At 40.9% G+C, this 27174-nt stretch overlaps 1 protein-coding gene across 2 annotated transcripts; it reads left to right on the top strand.

Moving 5' to 3' along the window:
• The first annotated feature begins 727 nt into the window (after positions 1 to 727).
• LOC109852949 (baculoviral IAP repeat-containing protein 6) lies at positions 728 to 25555 on the top strand. Of its 2 annotated transcripts, XM_020424592.1 has the most exons (41): positions 728 to 991; positions 2184 to 6237; positions 6502 to 6790; positions 6876 to 7040; positions 7485 to 7802; positions 9233 to 9529; positions 9721 to 9935; positions 10072 to 10228; positions 10342 to 10527; positions 10625 to 10845; positions 10959 to 11209; positions 11468 to 11643; positions 11751 to 11938; positions 12048 to 12189; positions 12298 to 12457; positions 12587 to 12968; positions 13049 to 13175; positions 13338 to 13490; positions 13586 to 13743; positions 13856 to 14075; positions 14349 to 14649; positions 14747 to 14922; positions 15036 to 15228; positions 15346 to 15573; positions 15712 to 16227; positions 16370 to 16640; positions 16741 to 17000; positions 17121 to 17403; positions 17493 to 17878; positions 17996 to 18142; positions 18350 to 18527; positions 18636 to 18781; positions 18905 to 19147; positions 19324 to 19545; positions 19708 to 19929; positions 20017 to 21447; positions 21633 to 21853; positions 22213 to 22452; positions 22594 to 22782; positions 22961 to 23095; positions 23191 to 25555. In XM_020424592.1, exons 1-41 carry the CDS (start codon positions 739 to 741, stop codon positions 23539 to 23541), a joined length of 14451 nt encoding a protein of 4816 aa, XP_020280181.1. In that variant the 5' UTR covers positions 728 to 738; the 3' UTR covers positions 23542 to 25555. The 2 variants fall into 2 exon arrangements, with proteins under 2 accessions (XP_020280181.1, XP_020280182.1); XM_020424593.1 differs by lacking the exon at positions 7485 to 7802.
• Positions 25556 to 27174: the final 1619 nt, after the last annotated feature.

A 27174-nucleotide genomic window follows, 5' to 3' on the forward strand; every position in this document is an offset into this window, starting at 1 on the left:
AGAGATCATCACTTGTGATAGGACTATTCTTCAAAATCTGCTGCGGTTCCAAAAGTATGATCCAATCAGAAGTGATTGGGTGCGTTCAGACAACTCAACAGTTGCACAACAGTTGAGAGATAATCACTTCTGATTGGATCATACTTTTGGAACCGTCGCAGATTTTGAAGAATAGTCCTATCACAAGTGACGATCTCTCAACCGTTGAGTTGTCTGAACGCACCCAATGGAGATGAGAAATTCAGGTCGAAGTATTCCGATTGGCTGATTATCCGCAGTATCTCATCCCCCCCGTTTCCGGTCTCTCTTTCGAAAGCCGCGCCCTGAAAAATTCAAACGAAATCGAATCAAACCAATCGCATCAATCGATTATCGCGCTTGTGCTCGATTGACAGAGAAAGAGGACGCAACAAACACCCGATCTTTCTTTTTGTTGTCTTCTTTTAAATCTGAAGATAACAGGTGTATTCATCGCGAAACAAACAAGAGAATCACCGAGAGAAGTCAAATCGAATTGATCGACGCGACTTCGTCGTTTGCGCGCGATACGTAAATTTCTTTTTTTACATCGAAAAAAAGGCGTGAATCTCGCATCTCGTCTACCTACGACCAAAACCAACAGAGACCAAATCGTCCCCGCCGAGTCGATGCGACGGGATCGATCGATTTGCGGGGAACGATTGTCGATTGCATTCAGAGCGATCCTGCTGACGTCCTATCCAAAGATGGCGTTAACGAATGCGCCATGTTTCTTCTGATGTGTGTACGAGCGTTGGAGAAAAGTTTTCGAGCGTAATTCCGCATGCAAGCAAAATGGCTGATGATGATCCGTGGCTCCTGAAGGAAGACGGTTGCTTGAACGTGGACACCGAGTGCAAGAGCATAATCTATCACGCCAGTACAAACGTGCTACTTATCACCACTGGCAGCGCACAAGTATACGTGTTCGATGTAAACTCCGGCGTGATCTTGCAGAGAAGTTGTCTGTCTGGTAAGCATCGACCTGGACCATCGGTCCGTGATGTCGATTCTCGCTTCCTGAGGACGCCAGGAGGACGATTAATTTGCTTCTTTTTTCTCTCTCTTTCTCTCTCTCTCTCTTTCTCTCTCTCGCGCTCTCTTTCGCTCTCTCTCTCTCTCTTTCTTTCTCTCTCTCTCTCTTCCCACTCCGTCGTCAGCGTACTTGGACGTTTGCGGAATAGTGTGCAATGGTATCTTAGTCAAGGTCGCGCGCACACGTTTTACAAGAGCGTCGCACAGAGCACGGCCCGACACGCACACAGCTCGCGTTACGTTTCTTTATCCCGACAATTTTTTCCAAGTAAAGAAATGACCTTGAAATAAGTTTTATTTTCATTTGTTTTCGCGGGGGTGTGATCCGAAGATTTCTTCTCTCTCGACGATCTTCCTCCCGTATCTTCTCGCGCGGCTTCCTTTGTTTCTCTCTGGTTTTTTTACACGCGCGCGCGAATCTCGATTCTCATTTGCAAACAGACTGACAAGAAGAAGCAAATTGCTGCAAAAACTCGCTGGTCTGATCGAATTCTTTGACGTTTTTTTCTCTCTCTCTCTCTCTCTCTCTCTCTCTCTACGTGCGAATTTCTTTGTGTTAGCAAAATTGTTCTTCTGACTAAGCAGATCTAAGACGTTTTTCTTTTGTCCTCTAAAGTGTCTTCTTTATTTTGTACAACAACAATATAACTCGGAAAGAGAATGGGATGATTGTGCGAGTCAAAGTTTGAGAGATCAAAGGGCACAGGAAATATTTGGTTTTCCTGTGGAAGTAGAGGCATTTAAACGGTCGCGCTTGTAAAATTGCAATAAAAATAGGCGGAATTATTACACAGAGTACATAGATTGTCATGTACATGCGCGTATATTTGTGTACGTACAACAACAGTTTATGCTAATTTTGCATATTTATAACATGTATCTAAAAAAGTGATAAAGCAAATAAATATTTCAATGATAAAAAAAAGATGTAGAACCATAATAACAAAAGTAACAATATTGCAATAACAAAACAACAGTAATGCAATTTATTAATGTTGCATAGATTGCATGTTCAAAATTGCAACCTCTATAAAAGATAAAAATTATACACGCGCGTTACATTACAAGCTTTGTATCAATAAAAATTTTATGTTTTCACTTACATGTTGCACATGTGATTTGTTTTTCAGGTAAACCAAAAGGAAAGTTGCAAGGAATATATTTATCCGATGGAATAGACAAAGTATTATATACAGATGGACGTGGGATTGGTATCCGTAGCGATTACAATGGAGTGTTACTATTGGATACAATTTTGCAAACTCCAGTTTCGAAAAGCGAAGATACTGTAAAATTGGAACTTCTGTTGTCGGAAGCTACAATACTGCTTCAATGCCTACAGTGTATAGAGTTACCAGGAGTAGAACATTTGCTAGAGGTTGTGCAGGAGCTCTCGAATAAAATTGTTGCCGCGCAAGCGACACAGAAAAAGGGTATTAAGGCTCAAAAATGGAACACGATTTGTTTGGAACTACCTCACGGATCTTTGAAGCTCGTGTGCTCAGGTTTGGTGATGGAGTTGAAGAGGCAAAATCGGCATATAGCAGCACTGCCGATTGCTTCTGCGATTAATGAACGACTAAATGGCCTATTGCCTAGTCTTGTGTTAGAAGGAGGTCCCACTGACCGAGCGTTAATGTTTAGCGAAGCAGCGCGTCGTAACACTTTTCCAAAATGGCCACACATGAATTACAAGTGGGCTCTGCCAGATCAGATGGCACAGGCTGGTTTTTATCACGAACCAAATGCGACAGGTGATGACCGTGCCATGTGTTTTACCTGTAATGTTTGTTTGGTATGCTGGGAGCCAACAGATGAGCCGTGGTCGGAACATGAGAGACATTCTCCAGCATGTCCTTTTGTCAAGGGCGAATACACGCAGAATGTTCCGTTTTCTGTGACCCTAGCGACCGCTCCTGCTCGCGAGGCAGGAGATACGGTCGATGTCATAGGTACTACTAACGTCACTGGCCTCGTGGCTACAGCCTCTTCCAATGGTTTTGTAAATATTTGGAATATAACAAATCAATTAAAGAGAGAAGTTTCGTTTTACGTATCGCTCCTGGATCAAGAGGTAAACAACAAAGAATTGATACAGTTTTGCGCTACAAGAAATTTGCCAGCTCCATATTTGAATCTAGGTTCAGATACCGAAACACTATCGGAATACAAACCTTCGTCGTTTGGCAAGGTCCAACTTACAGCGCTTTCTGTGGTAGGATCTCCGAAAGAAAGAGCAAACGGCGTTAGCTTTACTTCCTCGTCGTCTATAAATAACGAGACATCAGACCAGAAAATCCGACCGTGTTTAGTGTGCGGGGTTACAGTGATAGTTAATAATTCCTCGCAAGTAAGAACTTTAGAAAACGTGTGGGCTGCTTCGAGCGATCTAGCGAGCTCGTCATCTCTGGTTCGCGCGATGAACAGTGTAAATAGTGCTGCCAGTGATACACTAGATATAATGAAAGTAGCTGGTGATAGGTACATATCGTCGAGATTGCATTACTTAGTATTATATGACTTCCATCATAAAGCCGCGACCGCGCATGCCATGAAGGAAGACAACTCTAAAGAGTCCAAAACTAAGAAGACTCTGTCCGGGACTGGAACGAGTACGAGTTCAAACGGCGGGCGCCAAGAGAGCTTGTATCAGGAACTTCTTCTCAGTAAATTTTTATACGAGGTGCCAGTAATCGAAGATGTGGACTCGGATATGGTCGCTCCGCCGTACGAAGGTGGTATCTTTCCGAGTACCACTCTACTCGATTATAAAACCGATTATAAAACTACTTCGTCCTCCAACTGCATTTATTCGAATTCTATTGGTATTTCCATTGGTCCCGCTCCGACAACATCAACCCCTTACGATCCCAATTTCCCTTCAATCAATGGCTCGGCTAACTTCGCATCAACATCGGATTTGACAACAATGACGAAAAAAGGCTTGGATATTACATTGAAAATAACCAAAAAAGCCGAACCGGTAGTCGTCGAGACGCTGGCAATAAACGCCCCGGATTCTCTTCGCATCACGTACATAACTCCGTCTAAGGATGGCAGACATTTGTACGTAGCTATGTGTCCCGCGGCGTCAAACACTTCCACCGAGTCCTCTTCCTCGTCATTGAACACCAATCAAATGGACGTTGACGATGAAAGTGATTTCTTCCCGCAAAAGAGCTACATGTACTGGGACCACCATGACGGTCCGTCAATATCCAGCAATGTGATCAACGGCGAAATTCGCAACGACAACAGTACGAATGCATTGTTGCTCGTCTATGCGTTGGATTTTTCAGGACCAGTTGTCAAAGTGGCCACAGAACCGCTGATGAAGAGAGAGTTACCTTCAGAACAAGCACCGGTGGAACATGTGCTTCTTCCTCTTCAGGAGAAACAAGAATGCGCTGTATCTTCTACTAATTCCGGTGTATCTGCTGGTCAGGTGCCTGTTGGACAAGTTGCCCTAGTATGTCGAGACGGTGTGGTAAGATTGTTGAATTTAAGCACTCTGAAGACTGTGACAGAGGCGAGAATAGACGGCAAGAAATTCATCTCCGCGACCTATTGCAACAGTTTGGAGAGGCTCTGTGTGTGCACGAGCGACGGCACGTTGCATTTCTTTATTACAGCGGACGAAGAGGATTCCACCGAGGAAAAAGAGACTGGTGACGACGTGACGATGAGCACCGCTGAAGGAAGCTATACCGGCGAGAATACAGTTCCTAGTACGTCAACATCGTCCGTCTGTCACGATCAATTACTGGCGCACAAATCCACATTTTCCTACTCAGACTTACGACTCTTGTATGAACTCACGAGATTTGATCGACATTCCCCCGCATACAGCGCGACCGTTCCACCTTGTTGGAGCGAGATGATGCAGGCTCAAAGACAACGACGCCATCCGCAGCATCTTCATCAGTCGGAGGATCAGCATCACACGAGAACTTGGCGATTACAGAATGACACGACTACTTGGGACGAGCACGTGTTCGAGCTTACTCTACCTCGAAATGCAGCGGGAAATATAGGACACGTTGATGTAAGATTTACATTGCACGCGTTGTGCCAGGAATTGCCAACTATTCAAGTCACTCTGCTCAAGCAGAATATGAAGAGAATCGGACAACAGAAGACACAATCCACACCGGTGGACGAGAGAATCGATTTCAATATAGGAACCGATCAGAAGAACGAAAATCCTATAGTCACAGAGGAGTATCAGCGTCAGCACAACACTGAGATTCTCTGTGGCCCTATCGACCTGCACCGTTGTATGGATTTGTCCTGTCGTTCGGGATGTGTGACGTTAACAAGTCCGAAATTATTCCGTTCAAAGGCGAGAACATTGCTGGTGCACATCAAAACTTTGATAGATCAGAAAGAGGGAGCACCGCCCAAGTCGAAGGCGAATCTGGCTGAAAGTAAACCACCCACTTGTAAGAAATTGAAGATATTCGAAGTACGTCCACTAGTACCTCCGCAAACGGCTAACGCCGGTGAACGATGCGACGAAGGTGCGAATAGCAAGAAATTGGGGTGCTACGTCGGCTGCAACTGGATTCACGAGATTTCCATCACACTGAGATCCGTATATCCCACGGGCATACCTAACGAAAGATTGCAGAGATGCGCCATGCTCGAGTCCAAAACCTTCGTCGATAATCTTCTGAACGTCGCCTGTTTGCAAGGACCGGCCGACTCTCCCGTCGTGCAGTCTATCGCTCTCGATGTTCTGATATGGGTTACATCAATAAGATTGACAAGATTGCGCTGTGTACAGAATAGTGCGGAGATGAAAGCTCTTCAATTGGACACTATACGTTCCGTGCAGGGACGACTATCGAGCTTACTGCGAACCTGTCTGTTGCACGCCGGCAGGAGCGTAGCGCACAAATGCGTCAAACTGATCGTTCTTTGCAGCGGAGGATTTTACAATATAGAAGAATCGCCGTCTCCTACCTTCGACGAGGCCATGCTTACGGTTTTGGTCAACTTGTTGCCGTCGATTGTTGAAGTTCACTGGGCCGGTTCGCTGAGATGGCTTCAATTGCTCATCACCAGATTTCTGCCGCTGGATAGAAATCACAGCATCGCCCAGAAGTGTCTCACTTTAGTGCAACAGATAGCGAACGAACTATCTAATAGAGTAAATCCTTACCACTTGTTGCTTGCGACAAGGTAAAACGTACATTCCTCAAGCATGAATAATACATACGACGTTTCCATTTTGATCTTTCCACTCGATTATTTTGAAACTTGAATTTTCGCTTGTAGTTTCGCGACGTCACACCGACGATTTCGAATAATTATGCGGAAAGATTAAACTGGAACGACATTTAAAAATACACTAGATTTCTTCTCCATACTTTCTAAATTACGTTTACATTGCACTCTTTGGACATTTATTTTTTAACGAGTTTTGTTTCTCAATCGGGTTTTTAGGTTCGGATTATACAACACGCCCTTCGAAACGGAACTTTTTGACCTGGAACCACCAATGTTACCAAAGTTTAGCTCAATGCCTGTGACATACGCATCCGTTGTAGCAAACGAACAAACAGGCCCGTCTGTTGCCTCATCGGGTGCTCCGCACTCGTCTAAAATGTACTCACAAGATTCGATCGATCTGAGGGACTTGCTTACCTTACCCGCACACCCTGCCAGTGAATTTGTGATATCCGGCAAATTGAAGGCATTGTGCACGAATCATAACATGAAAGGTCTTCTCGAGGTAATTAACATAATTCATCCAAATAAGTGAGACAAACAGTGGAAATTGTGGTTTGTTCTCACCTACCGTGTTTCTTATGTTTCAGGTTGAACCTCTTCATTTCACTTGTCACGCCGCTTCTGACGGCACCAAGATGGAAAAGATCGATCCTGGTATGAGTACAATTAATATCGGACCGGCAACTCTGTACGATAGTACGGCGACAAGCAACAATGGAGTGCCCGATATTAAAACGATACATCATACCTATGTGAGTATATTTCCATCTATAATTAATCGTACGCAGTTGCGAGATATCTTTGATGCAACACGACAATGTCTGTGGCTGTGTATGTGTGCGTGCGTGTATGTGTGTGTGCGTGCGTGCGTGCGTGCGGATTTTGACTTAACGACGATAGAAAAAAAAGGCGAATACACACACGAAACAAATTACTGCTTCATTAAAAAAAAATATATATATTTTTTCTCCCTGCGGTACGATACGACGTATACTCGATCCCCAATTACGGTAAAGTAAGTCGAGCGAATCCCTGATAGTGCAGGCATCACGTTTTTCTCTCCCGTTTAATTTACAGCGATATATCGTTTCGCATATATGTATATTATATACATACATACATACATAATTAGCTCTGTGTCTTCGGAGATTTAGAGAAGAATTTTTAATTCAGATAGCAATATATATTAATTGTAGAACTTGGACGCTGGATCGCTAGGACCACACGTTCAGGCTAAATCGACAGCTACATTTAGCGATCTCCAGTGTATGTATACGGGGAGAGTAAAGAAGTCGTTCTCGCAACTATTCCTTGATGAACAGTCAGACTGTGACGAAGCTATCGATATGTCTGGCGACAACCAGACTTGGCATAGCGCGGAAAGCAATATGCCTTCGCGCATGTTAAGTTTCTTTAACGACAAGTTAAGCGAACGAAAAGTAACGAAAGAAAAGTCATCTGTACAAAATGTCAATACCGCTGTAAACAAAGTTGAGGAGAGCAATCCTAAAAAGGTAGATTACATTAGATGAAGATACGCACCATTCTGTTCTTTTTTTTCTTCATCCTCGTTATTTCTTTTACGTATTTATTTTTTTATTTAGCAACATACACTTTTCTGTCGTTTATTCGCTTTTGGTATATAAATTTATATATATATATGCTGGTTGAAACACTCGTTTGTGTCAGAAAGTTTATTCACTTCGTTTATGAGCGCAGCAGTGAATGATGTTGAGCATATTAAGTTGCATGAGTCATATATATGTATACGTATATATATGTGTATATATATATATGAGAGATTCATTGGATTATGTATTGTGATCGATGTTATAGTATAATTCTTCTTGCATACGATGTCATTTCACGTATTTGTTTATATTTTACTGTTGTTTTTCTTTTTGTTTTAGTTTTTTTTTCTTTTTGTTTTTTTTTGTACCAACACTCTTTTACGCAGACAGGTTTTTTCTGTTTTTATTTTATTTTATTTTATTTTTTTTTCATGTGTGTAAGTAGCAGAGACAGGTGTTTGGTTGCTTATTACATCAATTTAGTGAATTCAAACAAACTTATGTATAGTTTCATTTATTATTTGACATAGATGTAACGTACAAAAGGTATTTCCGATTGCGTTTTCTTTCACAAGAGTCGTCGACAGACACATTATTATCGTAATGTTTTTTAATCTTGTTGAAATTAAATATTTATTTACGTTAAAGTGACATTTACTTCAAACATATTTCAAACCACATCGGGACGCGTTAATGGCGTCTGCATTTCACACACAGGAATTATTTTAACGACACACGACTCGTCACGTTTCTTTTTAACTTTGTTTTTCATAGATGCAAGACAGTTAATTTAAAGAAATGTGTGTGTTTATTTTTTTTTTTTTAACGTATTGTCGTTACGTTTTTTGACGTCAAGTTTACACCTCTCTCTCTCTCTCTCGAGTCTTTGATTGCGCGAAGCGCATCGACATCATTATTGCTCTTTACTGTATGTCCTTTTGTTTAGGCATTTGCCGTTCTTTAGTTCACAAAAAAAAAAAAAAAAAAAAAAAAAAACTTCCTCATTAAAACTTGCGATTCGGAAACTGAAGTTTTGACATTATCGCTGAGAGAAAAATCAACTGTAAAATTCTACACAGAGAATCTGTCGTTGAAATCGTATTATGTCATTTGATTTGTAGGACATCTGATATTAAATTCTCCTCTCTTTCTTGTACATATATTTCCAAAATCTGTATCTTCGAAAAACATGATTGTTTCACCCGCAGCGGTAATTGTCACACATAAATTGAACAAAGTAATTATTCTACACTTCCTTGTATTTTTTTAGAAAATACTTCGGGGAAGTGTACATGTAGAAGTCGCTATTTGTTTGTTTGTTTGTTTTTTTTTTTTTTTGTCTATTAGTGATTAATGAATTGTTAATGTTACAGCGGGAAGATATTACATTTCCATGGGGCAGGTTATTGTGTTGGCCGCCTCAACAAGCGTTGGTCGTCGAGCGAATGCACTCGGGAGCACGTCGATTCGTGATTTTAGACTTTGGATCACCTGTACTGCTGACCGATCTAATGATTCCCTCGTGCAATGATCTAGTGTCGCTGTCCATAGATATCTGGACCAAAAGCGAAGAGACAGATGGGACGCGACTTATTGTCGCTGGCGACATTGGATGTAAACCTCTGATTGTATGTGATTTGCAGCCGCCACCTGTGTGCAGATATCTTAAGGTAATTAACAATAAAAATTTCCCCACTTTGTTCTTTTCTACTCTTCGCAACAATTGGAAACAGACTTCGCGTCTTCTAACATCCTACGAAAATTTCGTTCTCTCGAATATTGCGAAATCTTGATCCGCTTTGATCTTTGCACACCAGAATCTTTAATTTTAAACTAAAATTTAATTTTACACTATCGTCAGATCACTACGATAGGACGCTACGGAATGTCTACGACTACGTGTAAAATACCGTTGGGAGTATTTTACGGTCACATGGTTGTTTTACCCGGGGAAGATTACTCCGAGCTGAGCGACTCTTTGTCCTTTGACACCAATATACTCGATCCTTCTGTACAGCTTACTATCGACACGCAATGCAACATATTGTCAGCTTTAGCTGAAGATGTACAATGCAGGTATTGTGATTTGCAAATACGATGTAAAGATGTTTAATGCAAAATAGCAATCGTGTGGATTCATGTGAAGCATGTTATATGTTCTCTTTGTCAAGAGAAGTGCATTTTTAAAAATAGATTGATTTTGTTTCTTCAGATTTAGTTTAGCTGCTGAGAGATTAAAGGCGTTGTTGGATCCGCTGCTTTGTTCGGAAACGCCTAATGTTATTCACATGCAAAATTATCTTTATCATAATAAAATATCTAGCGAAGGTAAGGAACAGCCGTCGACGAAGATAATGACAACATATCAGGTGAGTTCTGCGGACAGATAATTGTCGAATAGTTTGTTCGTTAAGAATGAACTCTCTTCGCTATTGATGAGCTCGATACGACTCTGAATGATTATCATATTCGTATATCGTAGGAGTGCATTATGTTCCAACATCAGTTGAATGTTGTACGAGGTGTTTGGCGGCGTCTAGAAGCGTGGAAAGGTTTGCGAAATGCGCCAACGACGTCGTTCGCGAACGCACCCAATGACAAATTACGAATTCTTGGAGAAACTTTGCTTGATATTTTGTTGTACACTGTGTACGAAATTGGTCCTAGTGTATGTATACACACACACACACACAAATTGCAATTGTTAGCGTAAATTTTGCACACTATATATGACTGAATTTTATTTTTTTTTGTATTAAATATAGATATATCGACCTACGTCGTTATATGAAATTTTCACTCCGACAATTTGCGAGAAGTTCTTTCACTCGATATGCGTCGTAACGCCAGCGCCACGTTTACAGCTTCATGCCGTCGCGCTCTTAGCCGGTATGGCGGGACACCAACCGTGGTGGGGCAACTTTTTGTCTAATACTTTGATAAATCTTTATTCGTCGTCGTCGACTTACATTTTTCCGCAAGACAGGTGAGATTCTTTTTTCCCATAAAGATTAATTGACGCTTAGAACACGATTATTACAATTCAAAATACATTCGGGAGTGAGAGTATACTTGGAACAAAATGTTTTTTGTTTTCAGAGTGTTCATTTTGTTAACATTTTTGGGACGGAAGTCCTTGATAGCCGGAGGAAGTAAGTCCTCGGTTATCGAAGCTATGGTTCGTACATTGGGCAAATTATTGGAGCCTCTTACGAATGCGCGACCGTCTGACTCCAATCGATTGGATATTACTTTAATAGGCTGGGTATTGTTGTTCCTGTCGGTTTGTTTGGACACTATCGCTCCGCCACCCTGCTTGGAAGATAATCACGAAAAAACTAGAGAACAAGGTAAGGTTTTTTCTTCTCTGTCTGTCAAGATAGAGATGTAGATAGAATTTATTCTTGTTTGCACAAAACTTACGTAAACTGACAATAGTCTCGCAGGCAGTATGAAACATTGCATGACATAAAATCGTGTAAATTCCATTTACACAAAATAAACATGTTTGGAATATTTATGATAATTTTTTTAATGGAATATTTATGATAAGTTTTTATATTGATTTTTATTCAGAATAACAATATTTCTGTTTTTGCTTCCGAAAGGTTTGTTTTCCCGCTGGGAATTTATTCAAGGAGAATCAGCCATGCAAAGAAGATATGTCAATGCTAATCGGTCGTCAGCTTCTCGTAGTTATCGTAAGAGATTGCAAAAACGTTTATTGCATCACAAACAGCAGCTTCATGAATTAGAGCAGGCAAAAAAGTCTGCAGCGTCCAAGGTACGTAAAAATAAATGTTTCAAATTATATGAGGTCTTCTTGGAAGACGTTCTCGTTCACTTTGATCCGCGATATAAAATTGTGATCACGGTGCGTGTGCTTTTCAGGGATTGATGACTCTTTCGTCGGATGCCGCTACCTTGTACAACAAAGTTGAAGCGACTCTGAAGGTTCAAGAACGTTATTTCAAGAAAACGTTAAAACAACATTCTGCGAAGCATTACAAGGAAATATTTAAGAGAAATGAAGCGTTGCTTCGCAGTCCGTGCTCCGGTCAAGCGCGATCCAGTGTCAGGTTTGTCAAACGCACGCTTCGATTCTTGCTTTTATTTTTTTTTCGGACTTTCAACACACCCGGAGATAATCATCGGAGATGTAATATTTTTGTTGTTGCTGAATTGCAGCAAATCGGACGTTATGGACGTGGAAGTCGAGTACAATGTCACAAACTTACCGCATCAGCATGTATTGCCGGTGGCGCGCGGTCTTGTTGCGCTTATTTTACACAATTCAGCTAATGTGGACATGTTTCTGCTAGCTTGCAAGGTAAGTAACGTAACTCGAAAACAACAACGCGCCACGATGTTTGCACTTGTATCGGCAAAGTTTCATAGCAATAAATGTAATTACATTACTGAATTATTGTGCACACAGATAGTCGCTAGACTAGTGGTATCTACACGCCCTGCAATTGGTTTGAGCGAACTTATGACCGAGGGACAACTTTTAAAATTAATCAGATTAGCAACGGACACATCGGACGTAGCGTGGTCGTCACATGCCGTTTCCTGTCTTTTAATGGACTTGCTGGAAGGTAACTTCCATTTGTATTTCTTTTAAAACATAAAAAACAGATAACTAATCTAAAGATATATCTTTAGAAACTATTTCTGTCTTTGTCAATCATGTAAAATATAATGTGGATGAAATTCGTTTTGTATAGGCGGACGATTGTATCCCAAAGCGTGTTCAACTCATGAAAGTAGCCCACCCGAGGAGAATTTGGAGTCACTGGGAAGCCAGACGGAAGAAAGTCGCGCGACGGAAGAGGATTCCCTCGCGGGTACCAGTGCTGCTTCAACCACTCCGTTAACTGAGGGATTCGTTGAAGGCGATGCTGACGAAGACGCGCAAGACAACATTGTGATGACCTCGAATACCGCCAGTACATCAAAATCGAATGGTTATCTGCCATCTCTTTTAGAATCCGACGACAGCGAACTTGAAGATTTTCTAGACGATATAATAGAACAACGTAGCAAAAATATGTATATAATAAAGAAGGATAGCACAGTATCAAAAATATTAACTTCCGCCATTACTGGGTATGTGTTTGGGATCTTTCACCGCATTTTGATTTGTGACTTTTCGAATGTAATTAGTGTAACTAAATAATCTTTTTCAGGAGTATTTCTTTGGCAATGGACGCACGATTGGAATATGGAGTTGAAATGTGTGTGGAGATATCGCTGAGAATACTGTCTACCGTTGGCATGTACAATCTGCCTCACAGTATAAATACGACGATACACGTTAGTTTCTATATTTTACTGCTTTTCTCTTTTTTTTATATTTTCTCTCTGTACTGTTTAAAATTATTTTAATATTTATACCAGATTTGTTGAAAAGAAACTTGATTTTCTTAATAAATAATAAAAGAAACTTTTATTATTTTCATGAAATAAATGTTACAGGTGCCAGCAGAAGCAAATCGGAGCAATCAGCAATCACGAACGGAAACGAGCGAAAGAAATCAGGAAGTCGGGAACTTTTCCGATCCCACTCCTTCTAATCTTTCAATGTTAACGAGATGTTTTAATGAAACATTCACAGACTTGTATCTACGGGTGAGTCATCTATTATTCAAGTTAAATATATATATATATATTAAACTTAATTTTGACAATGTTAATTTTAAATGTTTCTTTCATTCACGTAACAGAGTAACAGTAAGAATTTGGAACTTGTTCTCCAACTGTGGTTCGCACTGAATATGGACGCTACTGGCGAACATCCAGGACCTCAGTTTGATGCTTCTTTGACACCTTTAATTCCGCTTAGTCCAGCAGCTATTTCTAGCTTAATATCCGCCCTATCTTGGTAAGACACAGATTACAAAGATTATACATAGTTTTCGACGATGTGATGCAAAACTACAATAATGACATTTAATCTACTTCAAAACGTGACACTACTCATTGATGAATTCTAGGCAAACTGGGATTTCTTTGCGCACTTGGTGTCTTGCGTTACAGTGTCTAACTATTGTCTGTAACCAACCGCTTCGAAGATATTCCGGGTTAGATGGCTTTTCTCCCAGTCCTTGTATGGCTAATTGCATTGTTAAAAATCGCAATACGGGCCCTATGTTGTTGCGCCTACTTTCCGGCAGTGGATTAAACATCAATACGATGGATAAGCAATACATTATGGTGAGAATGTATTTTTTTTTTTTTTTTGGTTTTTTTTTTATTAAACATAACGCTTTATGCTGCGTGTTTACCGTGTTGTGCCGTGTCAAAAGTTTTTAGCTAAGGTTTAAAAATGGTGTCACGTTAAATTTTATATCGCTTGTTTGATATACAATTGCAACTTGAATTGATACTTGTGAGTGTGAGAGTGTGATAACTAATAAAAGTATGTATGTAATTCTTTATACTCTATTTATATTTTCACGATTATTTATTCCCGTTTCTGTTTTTCAGGCTGGGCCTACAGTCTGTCAAGCGCTACACGATTTCCTCATTAGACTGGAAATGATGTGTGATGTTATCACCACAGACAGTAGTTTTGGGAATTCCCTAAAGAAACTTCTGCTGAAAGTGGTGTATCAACTCGTGCAACCAGACGGACCCCTTATATCAAGGAAGGGACCTTTAGATGCACAATGCAAATTAATAAGTTCCGTAGTTAATTTAAATTACGTCAATACCGACTTGGACACTGCCATGAGCATATCTGAATGCGTTGGTGTATTGGTTTCTACTTATTTCAAGGGATTCGGAGGTAAAAATAGTTGTTTTTTTTTTTCTTATTTTGACTATTAGTTTTTGTCGCAAAACTATTAGATTCTGATCACACGAAAAATTGTTTCCAACAACAGTTGGCGTACATTGCGGAGGTGCGGTCGATTCGGCCAATCAGTCCGGTGGTTTTGGCGGTTTGTTCGCTTACGTGCTTGGTGGCGATACGAGACAATGCCGTCCCGCATCGTGGGACACATTAATTGTAGCTCTTATTAAATTAGTTTGTACACTCATTCAGACTCCGTTACCATATGTACGTATATTACTTTCACATAGTTTATTTTGAATATAGTTTTTCTTTCTGTGCACGTATATTTTTTTACGATATATTTTTGTTATGAAAATGCACGTGATTTTGATATGCAGGCTCATCAAGATTACTCGGAGGAGTCGGCGGAAGTCGAATTGTCCGAAGGGACATGGAATTCTAGCAACGGAAACGATTCTCATGTTCTCAGCTGGCAAACGGACGAGAGCAAAGCGGCGGAACAACAAACCTCGTGTCGTCTGCAACAACCCAAAACTAACAAATCTTCTCGACCTTGCTTTGCCGATACCGGTAATTTATATATACATATATATATAATGTGTATATAAAGAACTGATACGTCATACACATAATGTCATCAAAGTTAAGTAAGCAGACTGTTATAACTTGAATCTTTTTATTCTCAAGTTTTGCAGCACGAGCCGACTATGATGCGCTTACTGGGCGCTCTCGGCCATAGCACCGGATCTTCATTGGCTATGCTCTTGGGCGAGAACGCGAGTGCGGCATCGACTACTGAACTCGGCGATCCAGCTTCGATTCCGGACGCTACATTCCAACTTCTAACGACTCTCACGAAAAAAGCCAGCGAACCTACACTGGTTCTCAAGCCGCTTTACCATTATCTGTCTTCGTGTAAGAATTTTGTAAAATTTGTAGAACATTACACCAAACGGTTTGTTATTCTTTGTCGTATGATTCTTTACGTAAAAAAAGTACGCCAAACTTATATAAAATAAAATCCAATTGCACTGAAAACGATCACTTTTACAGCATCCGAAGAAACCGAGTTGGGAGTGATGCAATTGTCCGAGCCTCTTCTTTGGTATATTCTGCGAGTATTGGACAATCCGTCATCGTTATCCATTTTCACCGCAATGGGTGGTGTCAAAGTGCTTTGCGAGAATTTAGTGAAGTCGAGTAACAGTGGCGCTTCCACAGCCTCTGCTTCGCCTGGAGTGATTGCTCTCGTCATGGAACATTTGTCGAATGCGCCTAACGTCATGCAAGTGATGGCGAGCAGTAGCAAGAAGGGAGTCAGTACACTGGAAACCCATGACGACGGTTTATTGAACTTCGCACCTCTTGGCACGATATCATGGCTGAATCCGACCGCGCAAGCAGCGGACGTTCTGATACAAAATGCCACCTCGCACAAACGCGCGAGAACGCCAGCATGGTCCTATCACTTCTATCCTGACGAGGCGTGGGTCGATCTCACGATTATTTTGCCATGTGCTATTTTGCTTAAAAAGGTGGAACTGCAACCGCATCACACGGCGTTGTCTAGTAAGTTTGATATTTCAGTGTGCGAAAAGATCCACGAACTCTCTCATTTCGTCAATCATCTCTGTATCTTTGAGCTATAGATTTTATTTATCAAGCGCGACAAAAATATTATACTTTACGTGTGTTTCCCTCTGCTCGATAGCGTGTCCTTCAGCCGTGGCGCTCGAAGTGTCAAGAGAAAGTAATGGACTACTTACACCAGTTTGTCCGCCAATGCCAACGGCGGGTTTGACGTACATACGTATCACGCTGTCCCAACCGGAGGTCGCGACTTCCGTATTAGTGCGTTTGTACAAACCTCGCGACTCGACCAATATAAATCTCAGTCAAATAAGATTGTTAGGCACCACTGCATTTGGTGAAATCAAAACAAATCCCGATGGAATAGACGAGGAACAACTGACGAAGACCAGGTAATATTAATTTTCTTAATTATCCGAAACGTTAAGCGGGTAGACAGCACAGCTGTAAAAAACCAATTTGGAAAAATAAACTCTGACGTTGTTTACGTAGTTTGGGTTGGCTGCGATTGTTGCATCAATGCTTATCGGTGAGCACACTGAATAGCAATTTGGCCGTCGAGGTGCTTAATTCCGCGGCTTCGGTCGAAGGCCTGGTCGAGGCATGTTGCAACCTCCTGTTACTCCCAGCACCGTCTCTCTTCACTCCCAATCTGGAAAGAGTTCTATTACAACTCGGCTTACACTCTCGAGAGCTTGGACTCCGTCTCATTGGTCTTTTGCTCAACAACAGATCTACTCCTTTCCTTCAAGGTATTATTACTTTGTTTTTCCTGCAAAAACCGAAGAGTTCTTCTGTTTTCTTATTAGAAATCTCACGATATACTCTGTAACACGATTGACGATAAAACTAATGATTTTACTGATTGACAGGGGCCGTAAATTCCCAGGAAACGTCTATTGTACAGTTAGTTGTTGAGTTGCTCCAACAACTCTGTTCCATTCGAGATTCCAGCACGGAAGCTCGCATGAAGACCGTTCTCACGTGGCTGCAAACCGCGGCCGCCAATGAAACACCTATTACGAACTTTAACGCGTCCGTGAATCCACCACCGGCTGTGTATATTCACTGTATATCTTCCATCATTTGGAAGACTCATCAGCAACAAAATCACAATTACGATCTGCAAGTTCTACTGACGGACGAACTGTTCTAGTAAGACCAATTGCATATATTTTGGTTTATCAAGTCTTTATTACATAGTCGACAAATATATAAATTTAAACAATTTTATTATTGAATAGCTCGCTGTACAAGTGGACTTTGCTTCTCGGGAGCAACTCGGCTTTGAAACAAGCGATCGATTCTGTCTTGTGCGCTTTCTGCTACGTGAGGCCGTCGCTCTTGTGTCTGCTCTTGGAATGGGTGCAAGTACTGGCACCGAATACCGCGACGCATCCGTCGATGGCCATGTCCGACAACTGTAAGGAGAGCGAGCAAACGGATGATAAAAAGAACAAAACCAATGTCCCAGAATGGCATTGCCAGTTCGCGTTGCTGAAACACAAACGATGTTTACATCTGACGGAAGGACAGTTGTTGACTGTGGCCGCGGCGGCGCGTTCTCCACCCGGCATTCAACAACTGATCGATTCCGGTCTTCCAGCCTCGCTTACGGCATCAATTACAGGTTAAATTTTTTATTTCACATGTCTTCTATTTATCAAATGAAAAAAGCTTGGAAGGGAGCAAATTGATTAAAAATTTGTTAGGCGCGATAATATATAACATGTGTTTTGATATTTAGACTTCTGCAACTTTGAAAAAACCAAACATCAGCGAAGCAGTAGAATGGCGTCGGGTGATACTAAGGAAAGTAACGTGACTGAAGATGTTTCCTCAACGGACAACGATAAAGCAGCAGATTTCAGTTCCAGATCGAATAACCACTCTAGTGAGTTTTTTTTGTATCTTTGTTTGTTTTGTATCTTTGTTCTTATGTTTGTTAAAATTTCGAAGTGTTTTAAATTCATATTTTATAAAAAAAAATGAGAAATTACAAGTTGCATAGTTATGTGAAGTGGCGCATTTTCAATATCTTTGACAAAAAAAACTCGCGCATAAAACAAAAATTTATTCATATTATTAACGTTATTTTCAGATGGATTGTGCATGACAAAGCCAGAAAGTATAGCGGTAGTTATAGAATTCTTGACACTTGTGTGCTCGGAAGGAAGAATGCGCGACTGGCTTGGCAAGGAAGGTTCTGATTTCTGGTTACCTCTTCTGTCACTTCTTAGCAATCGTCCTATTGAAGGTCCATCCGCGTCATCGTCGAGGTATGTGTATTTTCTGGATAATATATCCAGAAAAAATATCTAAAGATTGTGCATTAGACAATGTGTGAAACTATACAGCGATGTATAATGTACATTTTTATATTGCAGTTGCTCGAAAATAAGCGCGTCATATGTGTCCTTGGAAAGCGCCATGATTAAATTCCTGTCGAGGTGTTGCTGGTGCCATCTGGAAAATCAGAAGCTGCTGGCCAAATTTTTAACTGAAGTTATTTCTCAACAACGAATTACTTCTAGTAAGTGTGAACTTGAACGTATACTCGTCGGCGTAACTAACGAATTTTTGAACATTCTTCAACTCTTTCACCACGAACTGGTCGACATTTCTTTTGGGTTACATATTGCGTTATTTCTTTTAGATGTGCGATATCTCCATGGCATTTCTGGATTCACGCGACGATTAATTCTGCAACTGCTGTTGGAGGGAGAAAAAGTGTTGGTTTCCGTAACGTCAGAAGCGCCCATGAAAGTTTCAGCAACCGCAGCCAATTACAGCATGCCATCTATGCCACCACATCCCGCTCATCCTCTTGGTCATTATCACCAATTGTTGTACATGTCTACACAAGCAACAGTCGCAGATATATTGCAACAAGTATCAGGTATATATTTCGATCTTTAGGCACGCCCATTTTTTTTCTACCAAAAAATAACCTTATTACAAAACAAACGTCTCGTTGAAACGTTATAAAATTTATCACAAAAGATAAATCTAATAATGACGCGTTGATGTTTTTAGTTATGTTGAATAATAATTATTGAAAATTTAATGTTTCAGGAACGTGGCTTCTCTTGCTGCTTCCAAGCGCGTACAAAGGTAACGAAGCAACTTCTAACGGAAATAACCGCTCGCGGGAATTGTGGGAAACCGGAATGGCATTAGTAGTGGACACGCTCAGTGTGGCCGCCGGGAATACGGCGAAAGACAAACGGGCCAAGGAAGCATCGAGCAGATCTCAAACTCGTGGTCCTATCATTAGGAAATCTCGTTTGAACAGTGGTGCGTTTTATCTCTAATGGCGATTTGTATTTTTCATTAATCACACAGTTTTTCTTTAAGCTTCAAAAACACACAAGATGCAATTAACTGTTGTCTCATAGGGTTAAATATAGTTTGCGAATTGATTATTTATTCTTAAACGCACATGTGTGTATTTAACAGATGGAACGCCGGCAACGAGCAAAGCCTCAATTAATAATGTTCAAGCGAGTCCTGCCAACACAACCAATCAACAATATCTGATACATTCGTCTCATCCGAACACCCCTCTGCCGCCACAACTTACGATTGCGCAACTTTTGGCAATAGCCGAGGACAGTGGCGTTTCGTTGTCCGATCCGTGTTTACATCTGATCTTACGTCAACGTAACAAAGATTCAAAAGGTACATCTCGTTCGCTTCGCTCGTTTCGTTGTTGAAAGTTAATTTTGGTAAAGCGTAAAGAAAATACCGATGTGTGTTTGTTTGCAGAAGACACAGCGAAACAAAACAACGAACTGTTGAACTACAGAAGCATAGAGAACTCACTGAGCGTTTTCAGCGCCGGTGGTGGATTAGCGGTGTTGGCGCGTCACTTACCGTTGGTGTACCCGGATCTCGGCAGACCGTCGTTTTTCGTTGAAAAGTCGCCGTCGCCCGAACAAATGGACGCTGACTGGGTAAAATTGGGAAGCACCGACGACATTTATTACGGCGCTCTGGCGGACAGTAGAATAGATTGCACGCCAAAAGCGTCGATTCCCGCTCCGTACGTGCCGCCGCATTCTCTCGTGGCCTTCGGTCTGTTTCTGAGACTACCGGGTTACGCCGAAGTGCTGTTGAGGGATAAGAAACGGGCGCAGTGTCTTTTGCGGCTTGCTCTTGGTGTTTCCGATGACGGTGAGGGCGGTGAAGTACTGACCTCGCCGTTGGCTGCCTCGTTGCCGACCTTACCGTTCCAAGTTCTCAAGCAATTGTTGGACGCCACACCACCGACCACCGACGACGGTCTATTTCTACGTGAGACCATCATAGAAGTGGGCGCCATGTTGTTGCTGTTGAACTGCCTCGCGATATTTACGCATCAAACCGGACAGAGCGATGGTTTAGCTGACCATAAAACTGGTCAGAGCAATGGTGGCGGTAGCGGTAGCGGTGGGAACGGTGGAAGCAGCGGCGGAGGTGCCAGTAGCAGTAGTGGTATTGGTGTTGGAGGTGGAGGACGAAGCGACGACACGTCGCATTTATATTGGGCAAAAGGTACCGGTTTTGGTACAGGATCCACGCAACAATCGTGGAACGTTGAACAGGCTTTATTACGCCAACGTTGCGAAGATGAGCATGTAACGGTGTTGTTGCAAGTTCTCGCTAGTTACATCGGCACTTCGGAGGATAAGCAACCGCAGCGGGAGTTACCTATACCGTTCCCTGATTTACTCGCGCGATCCTGTTTACTTCCGGCATTGTCATCGTACCTGCGAAATGACTCCGTTCTAGACATGGCCAGGCACATTCCTTTGTATCGCGCGGTCCTGCAATTGCTCCGAGCCATGGCTCTTTCGAGCCAACTGGCCCCGCTTTTGCTACCGCGCGGCGGTAGATCGGGAGAACCGTCCGTGGTTTCACTTTTGTCGAGCATGAGAGTGTGCGTAGATACATACGTGAACAAGATAAATCGCACAAAGGGCAACAAGACGAACATGAAGGTGGTCTCTAAGTATCCCGACGATACCGAGCAGGACGAAGGATTGGCCACTTTGATTCCCGATATACAAGAAAGCGCGACTATAGTACAAAATGCGACAAGTCGCCTGTCCGGTATTGGCGACGAGTTACGCGGCTCGAGCCCGACAGCACCGGAATTACCACTGCGATCAAGCCTCGAGCAGCGATATTTAGAAGTAATGAAAAATCTGCAATTCGGTGAGTTTCCTATCGAGAACAAAGACAACTCGTTTATCAGATATGAAAAAAAAAGTACTTTTTTGGTGCTTTTATGTTTAATATTATTTTATTAATCTTATCGAAAACACTTTTCCATATCTTTGATGTATCCGTGTCTGTTTTGATTAAGTTAATTAATATCTGCGTCTGCAATCTCCTTGCAGATACCTACGAAATGATTACCGAGAATCCAGACGGTGGGGGTTACAAATTCGCCGTTTCGTATCACTTCGAATCGAATATGAGGGCAGCCGGCGAAAGAAGTCATCCGACGCGAGTTAAAAGATTAGCTCAGGAAGCCGTCACACTCTCGACAGCGCTGCCTTTGTCCTACAGCAGTAGCGTGTTTGTAAGATGCGACGCTGATAGATTAGATATCATGAAGGTATTTCATGTTCTTCCAATGTTCGATTTAACCCTTTGTTTTCGACAATCATTATTGTGTTATCAAATATCAGAAAGCCAGTACATGTGTGTATCTATTCATTGCATCAAGAAAAAATTCTTCAAAGATACTATTTGTACAAAATTTCATCTCAAGATTGAAGTGATGATAACTGAATTTTTTTAATATTTGAGAATTTTTTTTATAAAAAATAGTAGTAATGTATATGTGAAAAAAAAATGAACTGACTTGATGAACACTCGCGTCAAGATATTCAAGGGTTAAACTCGAAAAACGCTTTAAGTCTTTTACGGTTACATTTGCCGCAATGTGACACGATGCGTATACGATTGTTAAAGGTACTCATAACAGGGCCAGCAGAAACGCCGTACGCAAACGGTTGTTTTGAATTTGACGTATACTTTCCTCCTGATTATCCTAATAGCCCAATGTTAATAAACCTAGAGACAACCGGCCGTCACACCGTGCGCTTTAATCCAAATTTATACAATGACGGAAAGGTCTGTCTCAGCGTACTTAACACGTGGCACGGTCGGCCCGAGGAAAAATGGAACGCGCATACGAGTAGTTTCCTTCAGGTGAGTTGCAGATTTTAATGAAATTTAGATTTTTCTTTTAAAAAATGTTTTTCAAAGCAATTTTGAAACATTTGATTCAAATTTTACTTTTGCAACTGTAAATATTTGTCTCATTCGAATGAATTAAATTCTGTTAAACAGGTCTTAGTATCGATACAGTCACTAATCTTGGTGTCTGAGCCCTACTTCAACGAACCTGGATACGAACGATCACGAGGTACATCGAGCGGTGCCCAATCTAGTCAAGAGTACAATGCGAATATTTGTCAAGCTACCGCCAAGTGGGCAATGCTCGATCAAATACGCAATCCTTGCCCATGCTTCAAAGAGGCAAGTGCAGTTATATTGTTATTGATGTGGTGTACACAGTGCTCCATTGTTATTTTACGTCTACGCATTATAAGAACGAATTTCTAAAAGATTATGAAGCAAAAATGGTTTTTTTTAAATATATATTGTTTTGAGAGAATAAAAAACGATTGAAGAACGTTGAATTATTTCACGGCAGGTGATACACACTCACTTCTGGATAAAAAGACATGAGATTGTTGCACAATTGGAAGGATGGATAAGAGATATAGAGATGCACGGATCGGACCGCAGATCCAGTCGTACTATTTCTCTTAACGTGTTGTCTCTGAGAGTAAGCATTGGTTTTTTTTGTTAACAATTCATCCGTTTTTTTTTTTTAAATTGTTTTGCATTTAACCTTATTTTATATTTTTTCTCTGATTACAGAGACATTATAGATTGTTGAGAGAGGAATTGAACAAACTGCCAACGCCGAAGGGATTAGAAGATTTAGCTGAACCTCTCGCGTCGCCAGGCTCACCGATCGAACTGTCAGGAACCCCAGGCACAACACCGAACACACCGTCGACGGCGTCAACAGCCATCACCACTACTGCCGCCGCCGCCGCCGCCGCCGCTGCCGCCGCCGCTGCCGCTGCCGCGAGCACAGTGACGGCCAATCCTGTCGCTACTAGCACTATGATACCGATCAGTAATAGCAGTGCGAGTAGTCACACACATCACGACATCGACACGGATGTCGAGATGGAAAAGATGGTTTCGAAAATGTGTGAATAGCTAAAGGATATTAATAGACATTGTTGGACATTTTAAAAATCTATTGTTTGTGTTACGATATGAACAAATAATGGACTGAAATCAAGTGCATAGGTTCGCGCTCTATCCAGCAGCTGATCTGCAGACGATCAGTACAAGCAAAAAAAGTCATGATTTTTGACCGAAACACACAAATAACACTGACACACTGATGATTTCTATTTAATGATAACAATGTGAGATGAGAAACAAACAAACGCGCAGGTAAAAGAAACATAGTTGTGGTAGAGCGAGAAAGAAAAGTAATTTACAAAAAAAGAGAACACATGAGAGATAGAGAGAGAGAAAGAGAGAGCGAAAGAGAGAGAGAGAGAGAGAGCGAGAGAGAGGGAGAGGAAGAATAAGTAACGCGAATATAAAAAACTCGAGCGTAGTAGATACTTTTTATAGCTGCTGCGCTAGTACGTGTACGCTGCATTCTACTACTTCGTACTACAGTACTACACCATAAGTATACTACAACTGTTATTCGATATTTATTGTATATGTTCCTCGTTTATGTAGCTTAACGCGGAATTAGTTGCACTCTCGTGTCAAAACTACGGATGTTAGACACGTCCTTTTCCTTGCCGCTCATGTCTTTCGTGAGAGCTGAACATCTCAAAATTTCAATGTTGGTATCCAACCCCCTCGCCTAAACAATTTTTTTTTTTTCAAAATATACCACAGAACACAAAATATAGACCGAACACGAGATTCATTCTTTTAGACAAAGGACACTTCGCCAGCAGGGAATGCAGTATTCATTCGGTTGTCGAACGATCGTCGGTTCACGCGGAAACATCGGAATGAAAATCAGTAAAATCAGTTAACAACCCACACGTATACCGTCAAAATGATCGTTTCTAAGTGCACGACTTACACGTGCAAGAATTGTCATATAAAACTAAGCAACAAGTCGTGCCAGAGGAAACGCGTATGGAAACGAATATCACAAGTCACTCCCCTTTCACGTTGCTACAAACAATTTATTACCACGCGTTGCAGATTTCCACATAGCACACTGCGCCTTAAAATAGGTTGCGAGCTCTCGTCAATTACCTTGTTCAGAGAACAATAGTAATGATTAATATACGCCTTATGAACTAAGTGTGCAACAATAAAGAATACACGTTCTATTTGTATATTTGCATTTTGGTCCACACATTACATTCGACTCGCTATTTGATACCTACATTAAATTTTTACCGCGAAGTTGGTTGCGTTATTAAATAAATGTAAATTCGAACATTTGTCACAAAAATGATCGATCGGATATATCGCGAATATATCGCGCGTCAAATCAGTCAAATATATTCTGTCCCTGCTCATATGGTCTTGACGTTCAGTCTATATATTTGATTGTGTCTGTGTTCGAAAATGAATCGACAAGGAGTCATCATGGGAGAAAAATGTATAAAATCTCGAATGTGAACTTCGTACGCGTATAATTTTTGCGACAACATTTTTTTTTACAACGCTTGATGCAATTTATTTTCTTCTCATTTTCTTCATTTTTTGAACAAGTATATACATATGTGTTGCATGTACATGTATTGCGAGAGAACACAGAGCGCGCATGATTAACATTTTACACTTTCTAAATTATCAATTACAACGCAATCGATTGTTGATATTTCTTGCAATTGCTTGTGATCGTTGCAGTTGACAAGCAATTTAATATGAAGGTAATCAGAAACGTGTAAATGATGATTACAGTTAGGTAATTGATAATCATTGTTTTGCACTTTTTTTTTAACCATTCTGATTCTTATTACACATAGGACATAGAATATCGATAATATGTAGATAAAGGAAACAAACACAAAAAGATCTTGGATATATGTACATATATACATATATATATATATATAGTATATTTCAAAAACCACACACAATCTTCCGCAGGCTTATGTGCTTATTGGGCTTACCGGCAGAGATGCCAGATTCTGAACACTTGGTAGCATGGAGGGGATGCGCACACAACCTCAGATCGTGTACGTGTGCGCTCGAGGACTTCGGGCGCGATCGCACACGTACACGATCTGAGGTTGTGTGCGCATCCCCTCCATGCTACCGCATGCTACCAAGTGTTCCAGAATCTGGCATCTCTGCTTACCGGTGCCAAACGGCGCCCGCGAGACAGCCATCATGAGGAAACCAATACCGTGTTTGTCACAATAAAAAATAATCCTAACCGAAAGCATCATCAAAAAAGACTCATTATTGACATCGCGAGTGGCAAAGAAACATCAACGTAGACGTTGAGACGAAAACTTTCGCTTCTGAAATGCAACTAATTCCGAAATCTGATGTAGCGGGTATCCCTGTATGCAATGCGAACGAATCTAAAGCGACGATGTGTCATCTACTAAGGAAAACAAAACAAAGCAAACAAAAAAAAAAAAAAAAAAAAAAANAAAAAAAAAAAAAAAAAAAAAAAACGAAACGACGATATAGGTGCATCGTTAGCGTTTAATATAACAGTACGTGTTCTATGTCGATTGAACGAACGATTGAAATAATGTTTTGAAAGACAAAAAAATAAATAAATAAATAAATAAAGCGACAGTACGTTTCTCACATAAGCGAGAATTGCTCTTTGTAATTGTAACAGCTACTTAGTACACGTAAATTTCATATGAATTGACCATATGAACGAATAAAGTCACATTGTTTTGAAATACCTCCTCATTTGCTCTTATCTATATCCGACCTTGTTCAATTCACATTTATATAATATTAATTTATCAAATTCTTCAACGCATGGAATTATATCACATGTTAGAATATTATACTACGTTTTTCGACAACACTGTGTTTTCCCCTTTCAATTTTTCCCACTGGTTTCTAATCAATGTTACTGATGACCAAATTCTGCGACAGAACTGAGAAATGATGGGAAAAAATGATAAAAAGTGTACTAGTACGCTTTGTATAAAAATTCGTTTTGAAAAACGCGCGAGTACGTTGACTCCCGTCACGTGATCGACTGACGTACTCGCGCACGCGCACGAGAGAGAATACCAAACATCCATGTCAACAATATGAAGTTGGCGGCAAAAGGCATAGAAATGTTTCTTACGAAAGTCAACACTTTCTGTTCTTTAATAATGCGAGAACTCTGCGTTAACTGGTGCGTTAACCCGAATTGTAACCGAATCTCGCACGCGATTGTTATGTTTGATAACATGTAAGATAATATTGAGAGATATTGATACAGCGTAAGATAAGTCTGTTGCGAGGGACTGTTGTTTCTGATTTAAATTTTTCGTTTTTATGTTTGCGAATAAAAAAGTGCTACTTTCACGATGATTTCGTCATGACGGTAAGTACACACACTCTCTTAATTTTAAAGATTAAAACTATTATGAACAAGTTCTCTCAATGTCGATGTTTAATAATATTTAATTTATTAAAACAGGTTAGCTTTCAATTTAAGTAGTATAGCGCCATCACCCAAACTAAATTGGAGATCTGATTCAGTTCGATTTTTTCAATCAATGAACTCGGCTAGAAAGAGACCGGCCCAAAAAAATCCCGACAGTGTGGATTCGAGAACTCGGAACCTCCCGCTCGCAGCCCTGGCACTCAGGCCAGGCGAGACCACTGAGC

Source organism: Pseudomyrmex gracilis, unplaced genomic scaffold (genome assembly GCF_002006095.1).
Source record: "Pseudomyrmex gracilis isolate BER0280 unplaced genomic scaffold, ASM200609v1 scaffold_40, whole genome shotgun sequence".
Classification (NCBI taxonomy): domain Eukaryota; kingdom Metazoa; phylum Arthropoda; class Insecta; order Hymenoptera; family Formicidae; genus Pseudomyrmex; species Pseudomyrmex gracilis.